This window comes from Engraulis encrasicolus, chromosome 7 (genome assembly GCF_034702125.1).
Source record: "Engraulis encrasicolus isolate BLACKSEA-1 chromosome 7, IST_EnEncr_1.0, whole genome shotgun sequence".
In the NCBI taxonomy this organism is placed as follows: domain Eukaryota; kingdom Metazoa; phylum Chordata; class Actinopteri; order Clupeiformes; family Engraulidae; genus Engraulis; species Engraulis encrasicolus.
This window is the reverse complement of record NC_085863.1, coordinates 1973315-1993947: the sequence shown is the minus strand read 5'-3', so window position 1 is coordinate 1993947 and position 20633 is coordinate 1973315. Positions and strand designations below refer to the sequence as shown.

At 44.1% G+C, this 20633-nt stretch overlaps 1 protein-coding gene and 1 long non-coding RNA gene across 2 annotated transcripts in view; both read left to right on the top strand.

The window, feature by feature from the left end:
• The window catches only part of LOC134453287 (zinc finger protein 135-like), a 29389-nt gene extending 8756 nt beyond the window's left edge, over positions 1–20633 (top strand). Inside the window, exon 3 of the mRNA XM_063204163.1 lies at positions 20060–20633. Within this exon, the coding sequence (XP_063060233.1) occupies positions 20060–20633 (574 nt within the window). The remainder of the gene's footprint in view (positions 1–20059) is intronic.
• On the top strand, positions 12468–15807 carry LOC134452342 (uncharacterized). The gene is made up of 3 exons (XR_010035442.1): positions 12468–14898; positions 14978–15043; positions 15154–15807. It is a non-coding gene; the product is annotated as an uncharacterized LOC134452342 (long non-coding RNA).

Sequence of the window (20633 nt, the reverse complement as noted above, 5' to 3'; positions counted from 1 at the left end):
GAGACGTGCCAGTGTTCCAGGGAGACCCGCTGGAGTACAGGTCGTTTATGAGAGCCTTCCTTCATGCCATTGACTCCAGAGCAGACAGTGATGCTGACAAGCTATATTTCTTGGACCAGTACACCAGAGGTGAACCTCGCGACCTAGTGAGGAGCTGTCAGCATATGCCTGAGCAACGCGGCTATGCTAAGGCTTTGAAGCTGCTTCAAGAGAAGTACGGAAATGAGCTGAAGGTGGCTACGGCGCTAATCGAGAAGGTGTCCAAGTGGACTCAGGTCAAGTCAGAGGACAGTAAAGCATTGAATGCATTCTCTGTGTTCCTAGTGAGCTGTCGTAATGCCATGGAAGATCTAGATTATATGGAGGAGATGGATAATCCCACTACCATGCGGGCCATCATTTCGAAGTTGCCGTTCAAGGTACGAGAAAGGTGGAGAGTTCATGCATATGACATCCAGGAGAAGACTAAGAAAAGAGCAAGATTCACAGAGCTGGTGAGCTTTGTGGAACGTCAAGCAAAGATTGTGTCTGACCCGCTCTTCGGGGATATTGACGCCACAACCACAGAAAAGGTCACAAAGAAACCCCAACAGGGAAACAAACTAAAGAAAGAAGGAAAGCAAGGAAGTAGCTTTGCTACCAAAGTTGACCAAGTAAGTGGAAGCGAGTCAAGTGACACAAAGTCCAAGTCAGATGTGTCACTCAGCAGTGCCTTTACAAAGCCCTGCCTGTTTTGTGAAAAGAATCACACATTGCAAGAGTGTCGCAAGATCAAAGAAAAGGCTCATAGTGACAGAGTGGACTTCTTGAAGAAGAACGGACTTTGCTTCAGTTGCCTAGTGAAGGGTCATCTGAGCAAGGAATGCAAGAAGAAAATGTCATGCGATGTTTGTGCACTGAAGCATCCAAGCCTGTTGCATTTCTCTAAGGAGAAGGAGAAACCGGTTGGAACTGAGGTCAACAAAGTCAGTGCTGCCAGTGCACCACCTGAGGTGTCAGAAGAGAAGGAGACTAGTGCCTGTACTGGGGCTGGAGACAGGTGCGTGCTTGCCATCGTTCCTGTGCGAGTGAAAGCCAGCAAAGGTGACAAGACTGTTGAGGTCTACGCATTCATGGACCCCGGCAGCTCTGCGTCATTTTGTACGGAGGCTTTGGCAAGGCAGCTGAATGTGCAAGGCAGGCGCACTGATCTCATGTTGAGTACCATCAATTCCAAGGGCAAGGTGGAAAGCTACGTTCTCACAGACTTGGAGGTCAGCAGCCTTGAAGACAACAACTTCATCGCATTGTCCAAGGTTTACACACAGAAGAGCATACCTGTGTCTCGAGAGAACATTCCGCTTCAGAGAGAGATTGCCAAGTGGCCGTACCTCAGTGAGGTGAGGCTGCCTCACATCGATGCTGGAGTGGAACTTCTCATCGGAACCAAAGAATACACCATCTTGGAGCCATGGAAAGTGATCCCAAGTAAGGACAACGGACCATATGCTGTGAAAATTGCACTTGGATGGATCCTGAACGGGCCGCTTAGAGAAACAGACACCGCAGCTGATGACCATGCACAGTCACATGCAGTTGTGAACAGAATAGCCATCGACAGTGTGGAGCATCTGCTTATACAACAGTATGACCATGATTTTCCTGAACGCCACTGTGATGAAAGATCTGAGATGTCTCAAGAGGACCACAAATTCATGGAGTCTGTGTCAGGTTCTGCCCACCTTATGGATGGACATTACTACATCAGTCTGCCAACCAAGAAGCTGTGCGTCCAAATGCCGAACAACCGCAGTTCAGTGCTACAGCGTGCGTTGAATCTCAAGAACAAGTTGAAACGGAATCCCGAGTTCCATGAAGAATATACAGTCTTTATGAATGACATGCTTAGCAAGGGGTACGCTGTTGAGGTTCCTAAGGCACAACTGAACCGCCAGGATGGAAAGCTGTGGTATATTCCCCACCACGGGGTATATCACCCACAAAAGAAGAAGCTCCGCGTCGTCTTCGACTGTGCGGCCAGCTACCAGGGAGTCTCACTGAACAGTGAGCTACTTCAAGGACCGGACTTAACGAACTCGCTGATCGGAGTTCTTCTCCGTTTCAGGCAAGAACCGATTGCCATGATTGCAGACATCGAGGCCATGTACCATCAAGTTCGCATTCCTGAAGAAGACACCGACCTGCAGCGCTTCCTGTGGTGGCCAGCAGGAGACCTAAGTCAAGACATCACTGAGTACAGGATGACAGTCCACATTTTCGGTGCGACTTCTTCTCCTAGTTGCGCGAACTACGCACTTCGAAGAACAGCTGAGGAGAACCGCAGCAAGTCGTCACCAGAGGCTGTGAACGCAATCCTGAAGAACTTCTATGTCGATGACGCATTGACATCAGTTGCCAATGAAGAACAAGCAGTCAAGCTGTACAAAGACCTCACAGCACTATGCGCCAGTGGAGGATTTCGTTTAACGAAGTGGACAAGCAACAGCCGAGCTTTGCTCTCCTCTATCCCTGACCATGAAAGAGCAAAAGACATCCGAGATCTGGACTTGACTCACGACGCACTACCCATGGAAAGAGCTCTGGGCGTTCTATGGAGCACTGAGTCTGATGCCTTCAAGTTCAGGATCAACGTCAAAGACAAACCTGTCACAAGACGAGGAATTCTCTCGATCACAAGTTCCATCTACGACCCGCTCGGATTCCTCGCTCCAGCAATTCTTCCTGCAAAGTTGATTCTACAGCAGCTGTGCAAGGAGGAACTTGCTTGGGACGAGAAGATTCCAGAACAGCTCAGTAGGAAATGGAACAATTGGCTGACAGAACTAAGCCAGCTGTCAGCTATGACCATACAGAGATGCGTGAGACCAGTGGAATTTGGGCCTGTCGCAACAGCACAGCTCCACCATTTTTCTGATGGAAGTGAAAGTGGGTATGGAACTGTCTCTTACCTACGCCTGACTGATGAAGATGGACATGCTCATTGTACCTTTATGAAGGGAACATCCCGCGTAACTCCAATCAAGCAAACCACTATCCCACGCATTGAGCTGACAGCAGCGATGGTTGCTGTAAAGACAGACAAGATGCTGAGAAGTGAGCTCCAGATGGAGCTACTTGATTCTTTGTTCTGGACTGACAGCACAACTGTGCTAAAGTACATTGAGAACGAGAAGCTTCGCTTTAAGACATTCGTTGCTAACCGCATCTCAGTAATCAGAGAGCTGACAACGCCTCAGCAGTGGAGATATGTTGACACATCAACTAATCCTGCAGATTGTGCATCCCGAGGGCTTGCACCAACCAAGTTCATGAAAACCATAAGCTGGTTCCAGGGTCCAGCTTTTCTGAAAGAACCAGAACATCACTGGCCGAAAAGACCTGACAAAACAGACACTGACGAAGTTGACAACGAAGTGAAACACACAGCCACAGTTAATCTCACAAACACAGCAGAAGATGTTCATCCTGTGAACAAACTGTTCAACCACTACTCCAGCTGGTACCGTTTGAAGAGAGCTGTAGCTTGGGTTCTCAAGTTCAAAGACCTGCTTCTGCAACGCTGTAGGAAAAAGAAAGAACAAACAAACACAGACAATACAAACAGACAAGACAAGAAACCAATGACAACCACAATACTTACCTTGGAGGACCTAACACAAACTGAAACAGAGATCATTAAGTTCTGTCAGAGCGAACGTTTCCAGGAAGAGATCACCATGCTAAAGAAAGGCGCGAGTGTGAAGAAAACCAGTCACCTGCGGAAACTCGATCCAGAACTTCATGAAGGTGTGCTGAGAGTCGGAGGTCGTCTCTCTGCTGCTGCTATGCCGGAGCACACGAAGCATCCAGCAATCCTTCCGAAGGACCTACATGTCACCACATTGATCTTGAGAGACACTCACGAAAAGATTGGACACTGCGGAAGACTTTACATGCTCTCCCAGTTACGACAGAAATATTGGATACCCTCTGCCAACTCAGTAGTGAGAAAGTTTCTCTCAAAGTGTGTGATCTGCAGAAAAGTTAAAGGTAAACCTCTAGAGCAGAAGATGGCAGACTTGCCAGAGGACAGACTTCTGCCTGACAACCCTCCTTTCACAAACGTGGGGGTCGACTACTTTGGGCCATTTGATGTCAAGCAAGGCCGCAGTACAGTGAAACGATACGGTGTGCTGTTTACCTGTCTCACGACGAGAGCAGTGCACATAGAGATTGCACATACGTTGGACACTGATTCTTGTCTAAATGCCATCAGACGTTTTGTGTGCAGGAGAGGACAGGTAGCCATTATGCGCTCAGATAATGGCACGAACCTAGTGGCAGCTGAGCGTGAGCTGCGTACAGCAATTCAAGAGTGGAACCAGTCCAAGATCGCAGATTCCCTGATGCAAAGAGGAATTCAGTGGATTTTCAATCCACCCTCTGGTTCTCACTTCGGGGGAATTTGGGAAAGGCAGATCAGATCTGTGAGAAAAGTTCTCAGGTCTGTGCTCAAACAACAGACAATCAATGATGAATGCTTGCTGACACTGATGTGTGAAGTAGAGTCAGTGCTGAACAATAGGCCACTGACCACAACAACAGACGATCCAACAGATCCTGAGCCGTTAACCCCTAACCACTTGCTACTGATGAAGAACCAGCCAGCTCTTCCTCCTGGACTGTTCCAGAGGGAGGACTCATATTCCCGCCGCCGATGGAGGCAAGTGCAATATCTTGCTGACATGTTTTGGAAGCGGTGGGTGCGTGAGTATCTACCCATGCTGCAGGAGCGGCAGAAATGGACCAGCGTCAAGAACAACCTGAGTGCCGGGGACATCGTCATGATCGTCGATGATACCGCACCACGAAGCTCGTGGGTACTGGGGAGGGTTCAATGGATTATTCCAGACGCCAAGGGACTTGTGCGGCGCGTGGTCATCAAGACAAAGACCAGCACCTTAGAAAGACCTGTTGACAAACTTTGCCTTATTTGTGAAAAGGACACGTGAGTAAACAAGAAAAGAATGTTAATGTGAATATTGTAATTTTCTGAATATTATCTCTGTAAATGTTGTGAGTTTACATTGATGGGTAATTTGCTTGGCTCTATAGTGTTATTATGATGAGTAATTGTCAGCCTTCATGTCTTACAATTAGGGGCTGGAAATGTTAGAGCCAAATTGTTGAAAGTAATTTTCATGAATATTTTTTGAATGAATAATTAATATTTTTGAATTTGGATATGCCAGATTAATATTTACAATGTTATAGTTAAGTTTTAATTTAAATATGCTTATTTAGAACTAATGATTAATGCTGCATTTTGATTGGTCTACCGAATTCCATGGGATATGTGTAATTTGAATGGGAGACGGGCTGGTCAGTCGACGCGTGTGCAGCAACGAAGGCACATAGCTTTTTGACCGTGCTCCCATGTCTGTGTTCCGTTCCGTGCATCATGAAAGAAGAAAGAAAGATTAATATTGTGAACGAGTGATATTCCTGTTTTATTTTGCTTTTTATGTTTTGTACCAAGATACTTTTGTGTTACCAAGACTTCAAGAATTAAAGAAAACTAAAAGGAAACTCAACTGGTCCGTGAGTACACTGAAACTGAAATGAATGACGGTGCATTGGATATGGAGACGAGTCAGAAATCCTTAGGCTGCCCACACGAAGTGGTTTAATTAAATGAACACTAATGAACGAAGTTTTGCCACTACAATTGTTTCACTGAACAACATTTAAGAGAGAAGATAAAATAACTCTCTATGACATTTTATTATCCTCAAAATGATGCAGGATCCATTCTGTTAGCCTACAGTAGTTGTAGCCTCTCTTCGCAACTCCTGCTTTGTCTGCCTACCTGCGTGGTCGCTGGTGGCGCACGACATGTTACAAAAAATGTGGGGTGCACGACGTCGCGACATGGCAGCTCGCGCCACGGCGTGTGACGTCATTTTGGGTCACGTGATGGCGCGAGTGAGGTCGCGAGTGAGGTCGCGAGTGAAGTATGAAGGAGACTTACACCAGTCACGCCAAGTATGAATCCCCCTTTATGCTTACTGGCCTCGAGATGCGAGGCAACGTCATTGACACAAACTAGACTGACAGTCGCTCGTGTTTCCGATATCTGCGGCCGCCATGTTACTCCAGTTACTCCAGACGTTGAACAAAAAATTGACTATATTGCTTTAGCCTAATGTCGGGGAAATCTGCACGCGATTTGTGTTATTTGCGGTCCATAGTCTACGTGAAATAACTTGCTTTGACTGAGTGTATGAAAGTGTTTCCCCCATTTTTTCCCTGCACTGGCAACGCATGGTGCAAGTAAGTTTGTCCGCTGAATGCATTTACAACGAGGGCTCTCACAACTTTGCAAAAAGGGCAAAAACAGAGTAGGCCTATTTCTGCATGTGCGCTTTGTCTATATTTTGAACTGTTGTTGTTGCTATAGTTTTCCAAGCAAGCGTCTGCATGAAAAAAAAGGTTGACAGAAGCTGTCGCCTCTCGTTTTAAAACACAGCTGATAAACACACTCCTGGCAAACTTTGAATAAAGTAAATCAAATAAATTGTTGGCTATTATAGGCCTACGCATGCATGACTACTCAAAATACATGAAAAAATAGGCCTATTTATGAAATAGCCTAATAGATAGGAAGGATTTGTCTGTCGTAACCTGCCGTCTCCGATACAACATTAAGTCAGTGGTAGCCTACTGGTTACTCCTTTATTGGAGTGAGATAATGACATGCGAAATCCTTCCCAAGTTTTACAAGTAAAACTGTTGTTGGCAGCTGCGTTTGTCTGAGGTAAGATGGCAGTGCTGCTCCCTGATTTCTGCCTACAGTTTAGAATGCCGACTTCACTGTTTTCTCCACGGAGGCGGTGAGGCGGCAACTCAAAGCAATGGGTACGGCGCGAGGACGCAAGGTTAGAAAGTTAAGGGGCGGGGTTGTCCGGCCGAAGTCCGGACAGCTGGTCACCCTACTGGTATGTGACTTTGGAAATATTTCTAACCAAGCTCTGATACAGGTTGTTTTTCACTCCTAGTAACACTCTTTTGATGAAGCTTAAAAAGTGCTATAACTGCAATTACTCAAATCGCCTTGTAGGCTACGTAGAGAGAGGAAAAGACAAGAAAGACAACCTAACCCTGGCATACATAAGTATATGTGATGGTGGGTTATAGAAGCAGACAATACATAAGTATGGACTTTGGGAGGGCTACAGAAAGTATTGGGTGAGCTTAGCCCACCCAGGACAACTTCTTGATCCGGCCTTAATGAGTGATCAAGTCTTGAAAAAAGCCTACGACGAAAACAATTAGATATGTGAAAGGCATTTATGAGAGTAAGTCATAAAATATAGCCACATGCCAAAGGGAATCCATATAAGCTGTAGAAAGGCCTGACCTCAGTGTCTGTACTCTACTACACAGAAGCACTCACAGCAGAAGACACTTTAGCAGTATAGAACTACCCTTTGCAGAGGTCCAAAAGCACTCACAGTAGAAGGCACTTTAGCAGTAGAGAACTACCCTTTGCAGAGGTCCAATGGATGAGGGTGCTCTTGTAGCGTGTTCAGGCCGACTGAGAACCGTGCTGGAGCCTGTTCCCGCACCTAATTGTGAACCGGCCGTCGTGTTCACGGCACAGATATTGCCGTTCGCGAACCGGAATGTTGGTTCGCAATGCGAACCGCAAAATACTAGGTTTTTCTCTGCGAACCGTGACGACAACGTGCGGAAAAAGTTCAGAGCACGGTATGAACATGGGCGGTTCGCAGACAAGCACTTTGGTGCCGAACGTAACGGGCACCGACACCGGTGTCCTGTCTATATGAGCTACCCGTCGAGATGGGATCCTTTTCGCTACTGAACATGAACCACCCTACTGAACCACCCTTGCGGCGGTTTTCGCGGGTAATTGCCCATCGAATTGTGCTACAGCAGTTTACAAACTCGAGATGGCTGGAAGGATCATGCATCTGGCATTTATATGATTGTCGTATTCCATTCAGTTTGTCCGGGCTCAACCCAACTGGTAGATGGCCATATTTCTGTGTTCAGTCGAATAAATATCCTGAAAGGCACTCTGCACTCTGCTGATCAAAACTCATCAAGCAGCATATTGAAATTGGCAGTAGACTAGGCCTACTTGTTTGGTAATTGCATAGACTCTCATATGGGTTCATGGAATGTAAATGAGAGTTGTTACCACTCTCTGGATCCTGAAACTACAACGACCCCCATTTACACCTTGATGGCTGAGACCGTTTTGTCAACTAACGAGGGGAGTGGTCTAAAGCTCTACCATTTACACCTTGATGGCTGAAACCCTTTTGTCAACTAATGAGGGGAGTGGTCTACAGCTCCACCTCTGCTAGAGGCCCAGGGATAAATCTCATGGCTTCCTACCGTCAGGTCAGAACTGCTGAAGAGTTGGCTGAAAATAGGAATCGTCCTGAACTATAGTTCTGCTACTTACAACTCTGATCCTGTGACTACAATAACCTGGACGAATGAGAATCTTCAGAGACAATCTTCACAACTCAAGATGAACTTGAATGACATTAAGGAAGAGGACATTTATGACTTTCTACCAAAGCATTTGTCTATGGACACGAAAGATAATGTTGCCTGGACACCAATTTGCAAAGAAGAACCGTGTGTGTCACATGACACTGAGGAAGGGGGGAAGTCTCATGTCGTGCTGTTTAATGGTGATGAGATCACTTCTACAATCCAGCCATCAACTCCATCACAACAGGCATCATCGCTGAAGCGGATTAAAGAAGAAGACATGTATGATTTCCTACCAGAGTATTTGTACAGAACAAAGGAGGAAGAGAATGAAACTGGCACATCGTACATGAAAGAACAAGCCATGGACATGAAAAGGGAAACAGAGTCTTCTGAAATGGAATACAATGGAGACATGGCCCCAATAGGTAAGTTCAATAACATGGAGACACGTTTTTAAACATTCTTCAAATATTAAGCTGTGTAACTGGAGAACTAAATGGCCACCACCTTTTCGTTGTCTTTGTATTTGTGACCAGAAGGAACCTGATCAGCTACCCCAGGCAGTTCCCTGCTTTAGATCTTGGTCTCACTCTAATTCAGAAGAGAAATTAGAACGCACAGGTGATGCAAGTACACTGATTAATGTTTATTGTTATTTTCAAGTTTTATAGTCAATTTTCTCTACGCGATGTCAACGTTAGCACAAAGCCTGCTTCTTCTCTGCGAGTGAATTCTCTCTACCAATCAGATTCTTGAGGGGTATGGATAAAACACCACTGTGAGGAAGTGACCCAAATTACTTAATTTGTGTATGCATCAATAGAAATAAATACATACTGCCCACTAAAACATAAAAGAATAAGGCATGCACAAGTCTTCAGTCATACAATATATACGTATATATATTATTGAAAAATGAACCAGGCCTAAAACATCCGTTGCTTCAGTTTATGTTCTCAGAATGTTTGTCACATTTTCGAGCTTTAATATACATTATATTACAGTTTTTCTCGATTGGTTTGGCTAATTTCTCAAAACTGAGATGACATTCTCAAAACAACACGGACAAATCCCCAATCCAACTTGCAATTTCCCACAACAGAATGTCATTTTTCATTGCTATCGTCAAATATCAAATGCTTTGTACATGTCTCAAATGTTTAGTACATCTCGGCAGATGGCTATATACAAGTACCCTACAGATGACACATTGAGCATACATTTAGCACATTTTCCAAATAAATTGACCTGTCTTATCTAAACGAATTAGACAATTCTCAGTCTAATGGTTGCCCTCTCCAAAACATGTCATCATGATTTCATTGTGTGAGTCATCATATGCAAAGTGGTCTACGCAATTGTCAAAACAGTCAAGGACATAATATTTTAAGAATTTCTTTACTGTAAACAGTAAATTCATGACAGTGTTCAACAGGTCAGATGGTATTGTAACTTTACTAGTTTGTAGAAAATAATTTTACAACCGTGTATACTACAGTTTCCTCTGTTATTTGGCTAATTTCTTGACATTTTTTCAAACGGCATTCTGTGGAAGGAATTTAGTTTCGACACATGGGTAAACTGTTTTTGGAGTGATATGAGCAAGTGATGAGGATCCATGGCGTTATGCTGAACCATCCAGTTTATTTTGACAGAATGACTAAATGAATGCAAATGCGCCAAACCAATTGAGAAGGATATATGCCATTTTTATGGTACTGACTATTTATGTGGGAGAAGGTTTAGTGCTGATGCAAGAATGAGCTGTTTTGGGAGGTATATGACATTTTGCTAGTTATCTGAACTGTTGTGCAGAAGTGTAAGAATGTTTAGCCAAATGACCCAAAATTTATAGAAATGTCATCTCGGTTTCAAGAAATTAGCCAAACAAATTGAGAAAAACTGTATACAAGCCATGTGTGCCTCCCATTCTTTTAACACTAGAACTACCACGGAGGGGTCAATTGACCTTTTTACCTAAAAGACCCACAAGAGGGTCATTTGACCCTTTGGACCCCCTGCGGACACTCCTTTTGTTGTGGAAATGTGGCTGTTAGCAGCTCACAGCTGTCACTTGAGTCACAGAGGGGTAGTTGGGGTAGTTTTTGATACAAAGAGAACAGGCACATAATGTTGATTATGTTCTGTTCCTGTTCAGCAAAATGCTTTGGTCATACAGTGTATTGTAAAGCTGAATTACAAATGTAAAGAGGAGGATACTGAGACCCTCAGAATTGGAAACCCAGTCTGCACAGTGTTGGTAACTTATACTGTACGTTACAAAATGATAAACAATGAATAATTGACTTACCTGCACATACTGGTGCTACAGCTCTTACTCTGCCAGTATTCCTATCAACTGATACTCTGTATATTTGTTTCATAGCGATTCGTTTCTGGATTGGATTGGTCAAATAGATTAGTCACCTGCAATGTGGAACTCTCCTCATGTGTTATGCAAAAATGATGTTACTTGTTATATACTAACCTGATTATCATAATTTTGATATGACATCTTCCAAAACGTTCCAAAATATTTTATCCCAATTCCCTAACACTATCTTGAAAATTGAGCAGACTATTCTGCATATGATGACTTATATGAAGAAAATGTGCTGACATGTTTTCAGGACAACCATTACACTGAGAATCAACCAATTGGGATAGATCAGCAAGGTACATTCATTTGAAAATTGTACTAAATGTAAGCTGATTGTGTTAACTGTAGGATACTTGTACATAGCCATTTGCAAGGATGTACTAAATGATTGAGACATGTACAAAAGCATTTGAAATTTGATGAAAGCAATGATAAATGCCATTCTGTTGTGAGGAACTGAAAATTAGTTTTGGGATTTGTCCATGTTTTGAGAATGACATCTCAGTTTCAAGAAATGAGCCAAACCAATGAAGAAAAACTGTAACACACTGTCCGCCAAACTGTGCCACACTGTCCGCCAAACTGTGCTATCTGTCTTTGCTGCTGATATCTTCATGCAAGTTGCTATTTACCTGTGGTGATTTTGGAGGCTGACAGCCCTTGGGAAGAAGCTGTCTGTCCTCTGTCCCCCTCACCCCTCACCCCACACACGGCCCCTAACAGCCTCATTACCATAACAAAATGAGTGATTAGTGTATTCGGTAAAAGCCGCCGGTGTTCTGTCGAGATATGTTGCCTCGTCGAGATGAGCGACCGGTCGCCCTACTCGATAGTGGTGTTCTATCGATTTGCGCTGCCTCATCTAAATGAGCGACCTTTATTTTCCGTGGAAGACGTTTCAATCGGCCATGGTCCACGTAGGACTATTTTAATAGGCCTAACCATTACTTTATTTATTTCACGGACAGGGGTGTGCAATCGTTCGTGCGGAGTTTAATAAGAACGTGCGGCTGCTGATCAGTAAAAAAAAAACATGAGCCTCTCGTTTGAGCAAGTTAAGGAACGTGCCATATGAAAGAGACTGAGCTGAGTTTGCGCAAATACAGGACTGGAGAAAGTGTTTGGGATCAGGGCCTGGCTACGGGTTGTTTAATGCAGTCATTTGCTGTTGGTTTGGTTTCAATGCGACGTGGGCTCGCAAGGCAAATTGCCATATGAAATGATGGATGAAGTACGGAGATAAACAAGCGCGGTTTAGAGATTCCCAGATAGCAGATAGCGTATTGTGGCTTTGTTTTGGCAGATGTCTGTCTTTTAATGACCGGAATCATATTTTCAAAACATCCCCACCAGTGCATTTTTTATTTACATGTTCAGGCATTTTACAATGCAGTCGATTCAAATTCTTGAGTGAAAAGGGTGGAGGGAGCATTTTGACAGCTCAATCAGAGGTGGCAATTTTTCCTATTTTGTAATGAGAACGCCTCCTCTACATATACATACATAGTCTTTTCTGATGTTACAATTGTAACAGGGCGCACTGCCTGTTAAGTAAGGTGTGTCCCTCAGCAGTTCCCATACCCCCATGACGTCACGGGACTCAGGTAGCCGCTCAGTGGCTAATCCGTAATTGGTGGCTATGCCATTGTTTTTATAAAATCGGATGAATTAGACCGGCTCTTTGGAGCCTTCCCGGTGTGCCGGTATTCGCTGATGATGCCCGGTGCCTTTGCTACTGGTGCAGCAAGGTATGTGTGATCACAGTTTTGTCTAGATGACTGCAACCATCTAGAGATGTGTATTTAAACATATATTGTTCATTCTCAGGAGCCAGAGTCCCCGTGGCGTCTAATCCCAGTCTTGTGGCTTTCCCCCCCCCCTCTCCGTGTTGTGGAGGTGAGCTTGTAAATATCATTTGTTATAGGCGTAGCTCATGTTAAACATTTGTCCACTAATTGTATGTAACATGTACTGATCCGTGTGTGTGTATGTTCGCCTGATTCCAGACACCTCAGAGTACGTCGAGGGTCTCTGTGGGCAGACTGCTTGCGGCAGCTGCTCACCGCTGTTTTGCCCATAGCCAAAATATTTTAGCCTTTCTGTTTTTGTTTGTTTGTTTGATTTTCTTTTACCTGTCCGCCGCTTCAGCTTGTCACATTGTTATTTTACGGGGTTTGGCTGTCACAGTTCTAGGCCTGTATGCTGCTCTAGTCGGGGCAGGGCCATACAGTAGACTAGTAGTTTGAGTGTGTATTATTATACGGATTTATTCTGTGTGTAGTGGATATCCACACTGATTGTGCATTTAATCACTTACATAGCGTAGTGAGCCTATGAGCGTGTGTGTGTGACTGGTGTTTACCATAGGCCCTTGGTTTCGTGCACGAGTGGTGAACTAATTTATTCTCGACTAGTAAACCTGCCCGGCTAGCCTGGCTCGGTGACACCCTTTATCCTGTGGCAGCCAACCCCGTTCTTGAGCATTACTGTTTTTATCCCAGCGGCGCAGGGTTTTAACTGTTGACTTAAATTGTATTAATAAAGAAAAGATTGTTATTCCTTTAAACAAAGGTACGTCTCTTGTGCATTCTATCCGAACCTGTTGTGCCTTATTGGTTGAAATCAAAATATATTCTGGGGTGGCAGTCCCCCAGTGGCGTAGTCGTGCAATTACAAGTATCAGTTTGATGATCATTATTTTAGGAAAACTAACATCTAAAGGTCCACCTTACTACATTTTGGCCTATAGTCGGCAGAGATAGATGTATCAAAGAGACGTGTCCTTTTTTTAGCTTTGAGTTTATTTTTATTTTTTTGAAAGGCTGGTTGTAATTAGGGGCAAAACAGCGGTGGGCCAGTGTGGGGTGCCGAGCAGCAGAGCTTTGTGACCATCTCCTCCATCTCCCTGTGCACTGTCGTGGCCTTCCTGACCAACATGGAAGATGACTCCCAGGAGTGGCTGGAGATAAAGAGCACCATGAGGCGGCAACAGGAGCAGTTGCAACAGATATCACAGTGGGTGGACGCTCTGCATCGGTCTCCACCAAGGTCGCAGGCAAGTCCCATCATATGCTGGCGGTGCCAGGAACCAGGACATTTTGCACGGGACTGTGATGGGGTACGAGCGCCACCCCGAGCACAGCCATCACCGGCAGCACAGCGGGGGGGCAATGGACGGCCTTCTCCACGTCAACCCACGGGAGGACGGCCGTCTCCAGAGCAGAGGACTCGCTGTTCGGGTGGGGTGTGGCCGGGCGTGAGGAGCTGGCCGCCCATGTCAACTCCCTCAAGTTCATACTGTGTCCTCCTGCAATGTGTGTGCATGTGTGTGTGCGTTGCCTTGATGGTGATGATCCAACTGTTTTCTACTCCATAGATGGAGTGTCAGTGTGAGTGGTGACCCAGGATGGTGTGCGTACGGATATGCGCACGCCAGGGAGTGTATGCATGTGCGTGCGTTTGCCTGTCTGAATGCTGCCTGCGTGTATGCACCTGCCTTCCCACATGCTTGTGCGTACCAGTGTGAATGGGTGCGTCTGCCCTGTGTATGTGCTGTGGAACCACCCGTGTGATTTGTCCAGAGTGAGACCGTTCTCTGGCTGGCCTGCCTGCATGTGTGCGCCGTGTGAAAGTGTCTGTCTGCGTGTGAAAGCTGCCTGTGCGTGCGAAAGGAATGGTGATCCTGTGACCCGATACCCTGGGATGGTTGACTAGCATTGGGGTGGGTTAGTTATTAGTGTGTGTTTTTGTGTCGTCGGGACGACGACAAGAACGCTGGGGGAAAATGTAACAGGGCGCACTGCCTGTTAAGTAAGGTGTGTCCCTCAGCAGTTCCCATACCCCCATGACGTCACGGGACTCAGGTAGCCGCTCAGTGGCTAATCCGTAATTGGTGGCTATGCCATTGTTTTTATAAAATCAAATGAATTAGACCGGCTCTTTGGAGCCTTCCCGGTGTGCCGGTATTCGCTGATGATGCCCGGTGCCTTTGCTACTGGTGCAGCAAGGTATGTGTGATCACAGTTTTGTCTAGATGACTGCAACCATCTAGAGATGTGTATTTAAACATATATTGTTCATTCTCAGGAGCCAGAGTCCCCGTGGCGTCTAATCCCAGTCTTGTGGCTTTCCCCCCCTCTCCGTGTTGTGGAGGTGAGCTTGTAAATATCATTTGTTATAGGCGTAGCTCATGTTAAACATTTGTCCACTAATTGTATGTAACATGTACTGATCCGTGTGTGTGTATGTTCGCCTGATTCCAGACACCTCAGAGTACGTCGAGGGTCTCTGTGGGCAGACTGCTTGCGGCAGCTGCTCACCGCTGTTTTGCCCATAGCCAAAATATTTTAGCCTTTCTGTTTTTGTTTGTTTGTTTGATTTTCTTTTACCTGTCCGCCGCTTCAGCTTGTCACATTGTTATTTTACGGGGTTTGGCTGTCACAGTTCTAGGCCTGTATGCTGCTCTAGTCGGGGCAGGGCCATACAGTAGACTAGTAGTTTGAGTGTGTATTATTATACGGATTTATTCTGTGTGTAGTGGATATCCACACTGATTGTGCATTTAATCACTTACATAGCGTAGTGAGCCTATGAGCGTGTGTGTGTGACTGGTGTTTACCATAGGCCCTTGGTTTCGTGCACGAGTGGTGAACTAATTTATTCTCGACTAGTAAACCTGCCCGGCTAGCCTGGCTCGGTGACACCCTTTATCCTGTGGCAGCCAACCCCGTTCTTGAGCATTACTGTTTTTATCCCAGCGGCGCAGGGTTTTAACTGTTGACTTAAATTGTATTAATAAAGAAAAGATTGTTATTCCTTTAAACAAAGGTACGTCTCTTGTGCATTCTATCCGAACCTGTTGTGCCTTATTGGTTGAAATCAAAATATATTCTGGGGTGGCAGTCCCCCAGTGGCGTAGTCGTGCAATTACAAGTATCAGTTCGATGATCATTATTTTAGGAAAAGTAACATCTAAAGGTCCACCTTACTACACAATGTTCGAGGCTGAGTGTGTGAGCGATTAGCCTACGGTTAGGCAACAAAGTAGCAAATGTTCGAGGCCACGCTATTTCGCAGATTTTCCAATGATCTCCTGGATGATCCACGCAATTTCTCGTTTTCCCCCACAGGGGATATATCGTAACTTTCAGTCGATGACAGTCGGTGGACAGGATATAGGCTAACTAGACTATGGATGACTGGTGGTAACCTCAGAAAGAAGCTACAGTTTGAGTCACTAAAGTTGACAGTCTCAGGGGATCCTATCGTAACCTGCGATCTCACAGTTCGATGGGCAATCACCCGCGAAAAAAAGCCGCGAGGGTGTGCGCATGCGTGTGCATGCTCAGTAGCGAAAAGGATCACATCTCAACGGGTCGCTCATATAGACAGGACACCGGGTCAAATGACCCCTCTCTGGTACTTCTAGGTAGGCAGAAAAATCCTGGTAGTTCTAGTGTATTAAACAGAAAATGTCAGTGCATACAGTAGGCTGCAATTAGTTGGTAAACATTATGGCTCATTATGAACTAATTATCCTCTAAAAACATTTCTTACTGATCGGTTAGGGTTACGGATTGTTTTGGTCTGAGCACAGCTAGTATTCTATTGTTTATTACATGAATTTGATAGCCTATCAACCAACTGTAAATGGGACGAAACTTTGTGGAGTTGTTGATAATGACCCAAGGACCCAAGGAGTCATTAAATTCTGGTGGTGATCCGGATCACGAACCGGAATCAGGACTTTTTAAAATATTCTGTCATCAGGATAACTCGATAACTAATCAATTGATTTGGCCAAAATTTTGTGGAGTTGTTAGTAATGACCCAAGGAACAAGTAATTAAATTCTGGTGGTGATCCGGATCATGAACCGGAACCAGGAAAGATTCTTCACCACTGCTGGCTTATATAGCTAGACACCCCTAGTGACCAGAAATTGAATTGCAAGGACTCAACTAAAAGAAGGCAGAAATACTTAGGGTGTAACATAGTCAAATGTTCCACCAAGCAGCTTCCTTGGCGGAGGGCTGCGCTCTCTGAGTGCTTCCAGTTATTATTAAGCGGGCTTGCAGAGCAAGGCCCGATTCTAGTAATCTCTAAGTAAAGTTTATGCTTGCTTGCTTCTCTTGTGCAGGGCAGTAAAAATAGAAAATGGATCTCCTCCTAGGCCTTTCGAGATAGAGACACCGTTCAAACACTAAAACAACTGGTTCGACTTGGAGATCATTTGTTCTGCTATAGCGTGTCCGTGTCTCTTGTCATTTTTTCGTTTTTGGGCAAATTTGGGTCCCCATTGAAAACAATGGTAGAACCTTCGTGAACCAAGGTTCTGCCGCTATACAGATTAGAGCAGTGGTTCTTAACCTGGGGTGCGGGCACCCCCTGGGGGTGCGCCAGAGATTTTAGGGGGTGCGCGGAATTTTGTTTGTGTTGAGGTTGTGACCTAAATTCTGCTTCCAAACATTATAATTAGTCCAAATCTAGACCAAATTAAAACGTGTTTTGGTCCCCATATAAAGTCATTAAAGTATTGATTAATGTCTAAAGCTAGAATTATTGTAATTAATCACTCAAATCATTTTTTAGTGCGTATACATGCGTAGACGCTTAGATTGGGGGTGCGCGGCTTGTCTTGGGCACAGGTATGGGGGTGCGTGAAGAAAAAAAGGTTAAGAACCACTGGTCTAGAGTGTAGGAGGCTTTTTTCGTTCATAAAACATCAACACTTTCACACTTTAACACTTTCACCTAGATGTTTAGTTGACGAGTTGTTAGCGAACTTTCACACTTTAACACTTTCACACTTTAACACTTTCACCTAGATGTTTAGTTGAAGCGGTGTTAGCGAGCTTTCACACTTTAACACTTTCACACTTTAACACTTTCACCTAGAAGTTTAGTTGACGCGTTTTTTAGCGATCTCTATGGGATGTCTCCAAATTGTCAAAGTTTCATCTCCCAACCCCCATTACCTTTTAAATGACAGGTGTGTAAAAACGGCAGGGCTTTTACATTGGTTTTCCCATTGAGGCTTGAAATGCCTTTTTCAAGAGGTCAGTGCATGTCCCACAAGAGGTCCATTTGTGACTGAACCGTTTAACCTATAAACTTCATTCAAAGACTGTTAGAGAGATAAGCAGGACTCCGATGAGCAGGACACGTGCCAATTCCTTTTAGTTTTTTAGCAACATCAATCTAAAGAAAAAAATCTGTTTCTGATTCTGCGCTCTGCCTTAGAGCACCATACTAACTGCCATACAGTCAATCAGAACAGGTGAAGCCAATATAGGGTTCCATCTCAACTGTCACTTTCTCTCAACATTCTATTATTAACGAGCAGCTGCTCTGTAGTTCTAGAAGTCTATTGTTCAGCTCTTCAATGCAATGTAATATTGTCTTGCTGTAATGCTTTTCATAGGCAGCTGCTTGGCCCAATGGTAATAGTCCATTAGTCCAGCAATAAGGAGGTTCGAATCCCACTCGGACTCATGTTGATTTTCAAAATTATATCATATGCAGTGTTCCTTATCCAACTTAAAAAAAATACCATGTATGTCATTTAGTATCAATGACAATGGTGCTGGATTACAGATATGGAGGTTGGGAGTTCGAATCCCACTCGAACCCATGTTGATTTTCAAAATTATATCATATGCAGTGTTCCTTAGCCAACTTCAAATACCATGTATTGTATGTCATTTAGTATCAATGGCAAAGGGGTTGGATTACAGATATGGAGGTTGGGAGTTCGAATCCCACTCGGACCCATGTTGATTTTCAAAATTATACCATATGCAGTGTTCCTTAGCCAACTTAAAATACCATGTATGTCATTTAGTATCAATGACAAAGGTGCTGGATTACAGATATGGAGGTTGGGAGTTCGAATCCCACTCGAACCCATGTTGATTTTCAAAATTATATCATATGCAGTGTTCCTTAGCCAACTTCAAATACCATGTATTGTATGTCATTTAGTATCAATGGCAAAGGGGCTGGATTACAGATATGGAGGTTGGGAGTTCGAATCCCACTCGGACCCATGTTGATTTTCAAAATTATATCATATGCAGTGTTCCTTAGCCAACTTCAAATACCATGTATTGTATGTCATTTAGTATCAATGGCAAAGGGGTTGGATTACAGATATGGAGGTTGGGAGTTCGAATCCCACTCAGACCCATGTCGATTTTCAAAATTATATCATATGCAGTGTTCCTTAGCCAACTTAAAATACCATGTATGTCATTTAGTATCAATGGCAAAGGTCCTGGATTACAGATATGGAGGTTGTGAGTTCGAATCCCACTCGGACCCATGTTGATTTTCAAAATTATATCATATGCAGTGTTCCTTAGCCAACTTAAAATACCATGTATGTCATTTAGTATATCCCCACAACGCGGAGCTACAACACTTTCAAGATGGCTGAATTGTTTGGCCCATAACTTCTGACTGGGTGGATGGATTTTTTCCAACATTTCTTTTAGCTTTGTTTTCTCAATAGTACTTTGTTTCATCCCTGCCCCAAAAGGAAAGCCCGCTTCCAGCATTTTCTGTGAGAATGCAATCTAATTATTATTGCTTATCTTGTGCCGGTCAGTAAAAATAGAAAATGGATCTCCTCCTAGGCCTTTCGAGATAGAGACACAGTTCAAACACTAAAATGACCGGCTCGGCTTAGAGATCATTTGTACTAATATAGCGCGTCCGTGTCTCTTGTCGTTTTCCCGTTTTTGGTGATTTTGTGCAAGTTTGGGTCCCCATTGAAAAAAATGGTAGAACCTTCATGAACCAAGGTTCCGCCACTCTAGAGATTAGAGTGTAGGAGGTTTTCTCGTTCATAAAATCATCAACACTTTCACACTTTGTTTTCTCAATAGTACTTTGTTTCTCTGCCCCAAAAGGCAAGCCCGCTTCCAGCATTTTCTGTGAGAATGCAATCTAGTTATTATTATTATTATTATTATTATTGTATAGTCTGTGATTCATCTCATTCATTTGTATGTTTTTTCTTTTTTGTGTCCTCAGATGAACACCAGACAGCTCATACTAGCACAGACCAACACCAGTGTACCACATGTGAAAAGAGCTTTGAAACAAAATGCCAGTTATCAAAGCACCAGAGAAACTATGCACAAGGGTTACCTTTCAAATGTACCACATGTGGGAAAGGATTTACACAAAAGAGTGATCTCATCAGGCATCAGAGAATCCATACTGGAGAAAGGCCTTACCAATGTACTACATGTGGGAAATGCTTCATACACAATAGCAGACTCATCAGGCATCAGAGAATGCATACTGGAGAAAGACCTTACCAGTGTACTACATGTGGAGCAGCCTTTTCACAACTTACCAATTTAGCTGATCACCAGAGAATTCACACTGGGGAAATGTCTCATCAGTGCACAACATGTGGAAAAGGCTTTATACACAAATGTAAACTCATCACCCATCAGAGAATCCATACTGGAGAAAGACCTTATCAGTGTGCTACATGTGGAAAAGGCTTTACACAGAAAGGTGATCTCATCAGGCATCAGAGAATCCATACTGGAGAAAGGCCTTACCAGTGTACTACATGTGGGAAATGCTTTACAGACAATGGCAGCCTCATCAGACATCAGAGAACCCACACGGGAGAAAGGCCTTACCTATGTACTACATGTGGTAAATGCTTCACAAAGAAAGCTAACCTCAACCAGCATCAGAAAATCCACATTGACTCCAACTAA